This window comes from Pteronotus mesoamericanus, unplaced genomic scaffold, assembly GCF_021234165.1.
Source record: "Pteronotus mesoamericanus isolate MK-2021 breed Mesoamerican mustached bat unplaced genomic scaffold, CSHL_Meso_final scaffold_651, whole genome shotgun sequence".
Lineage (NCBI taxonomy): Eukaryota > Metazoa > Chordata > Mammalia > Chiroptera > Mormoopidae > Pteronotus > Pteronotus mesoamericanus.
Window position 1 is genome coordinate 18,164,813 of NW_026555325.1, and position 8,175 is coordinate 18,172,987.

Sequence of the window (8,175 nt, forward strand, 5' to 3'; positions counted from 1 at the left end):
GCAGGTTTGTTTCATATGTCACATTGCTTTTTGAAAGATGGGAAATGATTGTGATTTCTCTTATCTCCTCTTAGAGACATATATGTTGATATTCAGTGCCCTTTTATTTTAGTTTATAGATAAATAAACAATTAATTATGCTTTTGATGTATTACCCTCTAAATATGAAAGTACCAGTGCCCTGTGTTTTTCATTGGAAGAAAATATGTGCCTCTAAGCTATCAATTTATATGAAAACTTTTAACATATACTATTACTCATTCTACTCAGATCAACAATGCAAAACTTAAATAAGGAAACAAGATAAATTCTTTAGTTCTAGTTAGCTTTACTTGTGCTTCCACTATGCATCATTTTTCAAGAATTTTCTTTCTGCTTGTAGGGATGACTTGTCAAGCTCGAACATCATACACTGAAGATGAAGTTCTTTGGGGTCATCGGTTTTTTCCTGTAATTTCCTTAGAAGAAGGATTCTTTAAAGTTGATTACTCCCAGTTTCACGCAACATTTGAAGTCCCCACCCCACCTTACAGTGTGAAAGAACAGGAGGAAATGCTTCTCATGTCGTCCCCGTTAATAGCGCCTGCCATAACTAACAGCAAAGAGAGACACAATTCTGTGGATTGCTTAGATGGACTGGAAGACATTAGTACAAAACTTCCATCTAAGCTGCAGAAAATTACTGGAAGAGAAGACTTTCCCAAAAAACTCTTGAGGATGAGTTCTACAACTTCAGAAAAAGCCTACAGCTTGGGAGACTTGCCCATGAAACTTCAACGAATAAGTTCAGTTCCTGGCAACTCAGAAGAAAAACTGGTATCTAAAACCACCAAGATGTTGTCTGATCCCATGAGCCAGTCAGTGGCTGATTTGCCACCAAAGCTTCAAAAGATGGCTGGGGGAACAGCCCGGATGGAAGGGAATCTTCCAGCCAAATTAAGAAAAATGAACTCTGATCGATTCACATAACAAACACTGCCTTAGGCATTATTTACTGTTTGATTTAGTAATAATCTAATATTTGGCTGATGAGGTAATCCTGTCTAAGGAATCTGAAAATTAAATTCCACCCCCCAAGTCAAATATGCTTATCTGACAGCCCTTTCTTCTCAAGTATTGCTACTGTGCAGAAAGCAAAAGTTGTGAAGGGAGGACATCATAAGGAAATTCTTATTAATGGGCATGTATTATCACATCATGCATGCAATAATGTGCAAATTTTGCATTTAGTTTTATGGCATGATTTATATATGGTATATTTATATTGTATATTCTGGAAAATATATATATATATATATTTAAAGGAGTGGTACTCTCCATGACATTTCTAACATATATATGTATTAAGCCAAACATGAGTGGATACCTTTCAGGGCGATAAAACTGTATATATGTGTGTATAAGTATATACATACATATATGTGTATAAGTATACTTATACACACGTATGAACACACACACACATACATACATATATATCTGATAAAATTGTGATGTTTTGTTCAAAGTTGTAGTTCTTGTGCATGTTTAATTTATTATGCTAGGAAGGCTACTGGCATTAATTATTAATACCAAATATTTTAGCCTTAAATTATTTGTTATTTTAAAATCTGATTTAATGTTTTCTGCTGTTTAAGGTCCTGGAAGATTTTCAATTGTACTTTATATGAGGGAGCCCCACAAGTGTGTGCTATTTATGGCCCTGCAAAAATATACTTAACTCATAAATTTTAGAGCATACCAATATGTTGAAAATTTTTATAATTTTTGAAACCTGCTAGTACTGGGAAGAAATAAACATAGATTAATTTGGGAATTGGTCCTCTCCTGGACTAATTAAAATCTGGATATCTGTTTTGTATATGATCTAACACAAATATGAGCTCTGAACAAATGCTGAGTCATTGTGAGTCAGTAACCAAGTTATGTTGCATATACAAGAATCTGTGTGAAATTACATAATTAACGAGCCCTGTTTCAAACTCAGTCAATTTTTACTTTGTTTCTAAAACTTCTGTCATTTTAAAAACCAATCACTTATCTTGAGGAGACATGACAATACAATGAAACAGATGATAAATGTTTATGCTTTAAATATGTATGTCTAATCAAGCTTTTTTCCCAGAGCTTTTTTAAAAATTTTATTTTTCATCTACAATTTTCATTCAACACCTTTTTTTGGATATTAGTTTCAGGTGTACAGGACAGCAGATAGACATTCATACAGGTTACAAAGTGTTTTCTCCAAGTCCTTCTTCTTATGCCTTTCTTTTATTTGTTGTAATAGGACAGACTTTATTTTCTCACCTGGGGAATCTGCCCCATCCCGCACCTGTCACTCAGTTCAGAAGGAATGTTCGGTATATACTGGAGAGAATTTAAAAGTAGATGAATTGAAGATAGTTTAGTCATCTGTGGAGTTTTTTCTGTTTTTGTGTTGTTTCTGCCGTTATTTGGTTGGTTAAACACTGACTTTATTAGTGTGTTGGATCCCTGGCCTACCAAAATAATTTTAGCAGTACTATTTTTTTAATGCTAAGGTTTTATATTTATGATTCATTAAGAAATCAAAACTATTGCTCGGTAAAACACCTACAAAATAAATATTTGGAATGCAGAGATTTTTATGAAAATTTACAAGTGCTCCTTATCAAAATATCATGGATTTTCATATAAAACTGTTTTGATCATTGCGATCTAAGTCTGCCCATAATTAATCTCTCTCTCCTCATTAATGAGTAAATCTTTAATGGTTGGTATGGGCACTCATCATTTCCCATTTTTAGCAATCTTGTGATAATTTCCTTATTGGAAAATTATTACATCAACAATTCTCTTATTGACTACAATAATACCTTCTGGCTACCTCTGTATCAACCAAATTCTGTAGGTGCAAACATATACCAGGGAATTGTTACTGGCAAAATGAGCATCCATCCACTGTGAATAGAGCTGGTTGCCATACCCCTTAATCTCCAAACTTTCCTTTTTGCTAGATATAAGAAATGAAATAGTAGCAGAAAGAGAAGGGAGTCCAGGGGTCATATTATATTTATTATCAGTGGAAGAAACCACATAGATTATTTAGTCCAAACACTTAAAACTAAATAGAGCCATAATTTAACTTGGAGAGTTATTTTGTCTTTGGTACCAAGGAGAATATGGACCCAAAAGTAAACTCTCCAAATGTATTAATTAATTCATTTAATGATTTTTTTTTTTTGCATGTCTTTTATGGCCCAGGCATTTCTAGCTCCTGGGGGATTTATGTATGACTAAGTCAGAGGAGGTCACTGCCTATTTGAACAATGCGTATCAGTAGGAGAATGGGAGGGGATGCTGTGAGATAGACAAAAACCAAGTGCGTTGACTTCAGACAGTCAAGATAATAGTTAAAGGAAGGAAAACAGAGTAACATGAAAAAAATGACTGGGTGAATTAAAAATTGACTATTTTAGAAGAGGTGTCTGGTTTAAGGAGTGGGTGATACTTAAACAGAGACCTGGATAATGAGAAACACCACTGTTGCAAAATTAACGTTTCTTAGTGAATGCTATTCCTTTATTTTCAGCACATATGTATCAGAAAGGTATGATTTCTGCATGTAATTGCAGTGTAACCCCTATTGCAAAGTTGATCATAGGTTCCAGTTTACCCAAGAGAGTTCCAGTTTTTCCTGTTGTAACTGTGTAATTATTAACAGCACTCCCTTTCACTCTTAGAGTGTCTTGGTTTGTACATTATATGGTGACTCTATGTTTTTGTTGAAACTAACTAAATTATAAAGTCTAATATATTTGGATAAAAATAAAGAATTGCTTTTATTCTCCTTTTGCTGATATTTTTTTGACGCTGATCATTCCAAACAAAATCATCCCAGTTTCATATATTTCGGCCTAGAGGACTCTTATCAAAGTGATTTTGTGTAACATTTATTCAATCTGCACATGACATGTTTTCAGTGAACAGTTCTGCATTTTAGTGACTGAATAAAAAATAAACCTCTGGTATTTCCATTTCAGGAGGCTGAAAGAGCTCAAATCAAAGAGAGTAAAAGTCAGCATGAGCCAACAAAAATTACAGCCTGCCAATATGGTGACTCTTGAACTCATTATCTATTTAAACAAATACAAAATAATTCCTTTTAATTGGACTTTCATAGTATAGCTCCTGTTACAATAAAATATTTCATTCTCTTTATCAAAATGGTGTAAATAAAAGATATATAATTATTTTGATAATACCTATCTTCAATTTTAAATATTCATCCTTTTTAGCAATATGTGAATACATGTATGTGAATATTTACAATATGAAAAATAATGATATTTTATCATTAACCATTTCAGAAGAAATTCTGAGGCCATTTTAAATTCACTTATATATGGCTTAAAATATTGTAAAATTATTTAGTTGTCTTATTTCTCAAGAGCCACTTTGTCCAAAAAAAATGGAACCATATGGAGTATTTCTATGGGAGGAAGAGTTAGATTACGGAGAAGGTATTTTACATTGTATTTGTATTATGAAATTTTCTACCAATCCATACTATGAAGAGAGTTTACCTTGACTGCACAGCACATCTGTGATCTCTACTTTAGTAGTTGTGCCTGAATTACATATATATTCAAATTAGCATCAAACTAATTGCATTGTCTGGCATGCAATTTACAATTATTTAAATGTACAGGTCATTTAGGTTACAAAAATATAAACTCATGTATTCAATACAGAACCTTCAGTTTTATAAAAACTATATTAAACTTTCAAAACATGATTGGGTTTGATTTTTAAAGTGTGCTCATTATTTTTCTACTCTCCAACAGTTAATTATTCATATTTCTTGATTCAGTGTGTTTGTCATAAAACTTTTAACTCTTAAAAGGTAATGATTTAATTCATCACAATTCAGTCCTTGAAGTTAATTTTTATTTTAGCTCCATATTTGTGAGACACTTAAGCAACATGGAATCTGAACTTAATGCATAATATTTGCAATCTGCATTTCTTGGAGGAAGTTTCATGAACATCTTTTCCTTTGCTGAGCCAGTGTTTTAAAAGTGACAGTAAGTACAGCAAATACATAGTTTTCCTATTTTTGCTTAAATATTAAGTCACATTTTCAAAATGTGTTCAGTTACTTTTTTTGAAAGAGTTTCATAGAAAAAGTGCATTCCTGCCCTGGCTCATGTTGCTCAATAGATTGAGTGTCAGCCTGCAAACCAAAGAGTTGCTGGGTCAATTCCCAGTCAGGGCACATGCTCGGGTTGTGAGCCAGGTCCCCAGCTGGGATGTGCAAGAGGCAACCACACACTGATGTTTTTCTCCCTCTCTTTCTCCTTCCCTTCCCCTCTCTCTAAAAATTAATAAATAAAAATAAATCTAACAGAAATAATTTAAAAAAAGAAAAACTGTATTCCTAATTTCGGATCAGACCAGCAGATCTGTGAAATGTAACGTCCCTGGCAATTCTCAGAATTAATTTAAAAAGCTAAATGACTGCAGCTTCTGGCCTAGAGGAGCTCAAAGAAGAAAGTATTCATCATTTAGTAGAATGCATGTTTCTCCAATTCTGATTTTCTTACCTGAAAAGTTGTCTAGAAATCATGAGTGTCTCAGAAATCTTGGCTATATTGGATCTACGGGCGCTATAGACGCAGATGGTAGGGCCCATTATCTTCCCCTCGCTTACTAAGGACTCATCTCTAAATCCTGCGTATCCGTTCCTAGCTTCAAGTGTCAATCACCTTCATGTGATTTGCACACATTATTTGAATCTTCATAACTCTACATGGTAGAGACTATCCCAGGTTTTACCTTGGAAAAAGCTAATTCTCAAATAGGCCGTTTAGTCTTTTTAATTAAATTAAATCTAAGAACATGAGAAGTCCCTGCCCTCTTGGGTGGTTCTCTTCTTATGTACATGCAAATCCCTAACCATTCTGAAACTGCTTCTTGAGTTTTCATTTGGGGACATTATTTGCTTTTACGTGAGGTAGATGAAGATCCAGGTCTTCTTTCTCCAACTCTTGCAACCCACTACACCTCTACTGCATACACCTCACCCTAAATTTCCAATGTTGTTATGTCATGTTTTTTTCTTTTTCTTTTTTTTTTTTTTTTTCTCATTTTTTCTTTTTGCCCCCTCCCACCTTCCCTCCCTCAGCTCTTCCCCTTTGGTTTTGTCCATGAGTCCTTGCTATATGTTCCTTGACTTTCCCCTTCGCTTCCTTTTCCCCCGCCCCCCCTTCCCTCTTGTCTCTGTTGATTTCTTTTCCTTTCAGTGTTGCTGGTCATATTTGCCTTGCATCTTTGCATTGTTGGTTAGGTTCCACTTATAGGTGAGATCATATGGTATTTGTCTTTCGCCCCCTGGCTTATTTCGCTTAGCATAATACTCTCGAGTTCCATCCATGCTGTTGCGAAGTTTAGTAGTTCTTTTTTTCTTTCTACTGCGTAGTAGTCCATTGTGTATATGTACCATAACTTTTTGATCCAATCATCTACTGATGGGTATTTAGGTTGCTTCCAACACTTGGCTATTGTCAATTGTGCTGCTATGAACATTGGGGTGCATAGGTTCTTTTGAATTAGATTTTTGTTTTGTTATCTTCCAAATTAATACTGTACCTAGATTTTGAATATAAAATATAGCCAGTCAAAACATAAAACTTTTATTTCTTAGGAAGTAAAAGGTTTTGAATATGTATTCAATGTATCTAACATTGAAATGTAGAAAAAAATAATGTAAAAAAAATATTGATGTTGAAATAGAGAAGAAATTTAATGTTAAAAACTTTGTATTAACTGAGTAACTCCCCCGTGGTGAGAAATACTATATCAAATATAAACCCATTATGTTTCAAAAAAAAAAAAAAGGAAGACATTCTTAATTTTAAGTTTTATGACTTTCAGTTTATGTCCATTTATTCGATTTCATTTATCTGCCAAGATTTTAATTTCTTCTATAATAGTTTTAATTTTCAATAACTTTTTAAAATCCAAACATTTTTAAAAGGGTCTTTTTCTTATACCATGGATGAAGAATCTTAACTCTTTAAAATCATTAACCATAGTGTCTTTTTTTTAAAAGGACAAAAACTTTATTATTCCCCTCACATGTGGAATATAAAACAAAAGAGTAATAAACTAACAAAACAAAAACAAACATAGATGCCGACAACAAAATCGTAGTCCCTGGAAGGGAATGCAGTGGGGGAAGGGTAAATTGGGTAAAGGGGGTCAAATATATGGTAATGGAAAGAAACTAGACTTTTGGTGGCAAGCAGAGTATACAGAAATCTATTCTTTTAAATGTGTCTTCTCCCTGCATTATATATATATTTTAGTATCTTTTAATATATACAATTTTGAGTCTATTTTCTAATGGGTCAATCACTGCTACTCTGTGCAAACATATAGAGAAAGTCCAAACTTGGTCTTCAATGTTAAGTGACATGGTTGGACTATTTACCTGAAATTAGTATCTTTAGGCTTCTTATTTAAGGTCAATAACATTACCTAGCTAAAGCCCTCATAATCACCTTCACCATGGTAGAACAGGATCCCCATCCGCAAGTGTGCCTAGGATCCTTTATTGTAAAAAATGTTTTATCTACATCCAAAACTAAACTGTCATCATTTTCTGCCAGCATGTGAAACAATTAACAATATGAGTTAAATTTTAAAAAAAAAAAAGTGTGCCTTTATTTTTTTAAAGGTTTTATTTATTTATTTTTTGAAAAAGGTGAAAGAAGGGAGAAAAAGAGAGAGAGAAACATTAAAGTGTGGCTAATGCCTCTCATGCGCTCCCTACTGGGGCCCAGCCAGCAACCCAGGCATGTGCCCTCACTGGAAATTGAACTGGTGATCCTTTGGTTCACAGGGTGATGCTCAACCCACTGAACCACACCAATCAGAGCAAAAGGGTACCTTTAAAATAGACTCTCAAGGAGGCTTTCTTTTTAGTTTTTTGTTTGTTTTTTTTTTTGCTGCTGTCTCATTTTCTGACCTCTTTGTTCTGCAAAGCCTTTAAAATTTATTATTTCAGTGTTTTAGGAAGCAGCAGAAATAAATATTCATATTTAATGTGTCACTTTGAGAAGAAAGGCTAGCTTAACTGCTTTAGCTTTCTATAACTGTTATCACAAATTACCACAAATTAGCAGCATAAAT

General features: G+C 33.6%; 1 protein-coding gene across 1 annotated transcript in view; it reads left to right on the forward strand.

Moving 5' to 3' along the window:
• Window positions 1-3,769, forward strand: part of KCNJ3 (potassium inwardly rectifying channel subfamily J member 3) — a 131,207-nt gene extending 127,438 nt beyond the window's left edge. The window contains exon 3 of the mRNA XM_054562351.1: window positions 383-3,769. Coding sequence (XP_054418326.1) covers window positions 383-969 — 587 coding nt within the window. The 3' untranslated portion in view covers window positions 970-3,769. The remainder of the gene's footprint in view (window positions 1-382) is intronic.
• The last annotated feature ends 4,406 nt before the right edge of the window (window positions 3,770-8,175 follow it).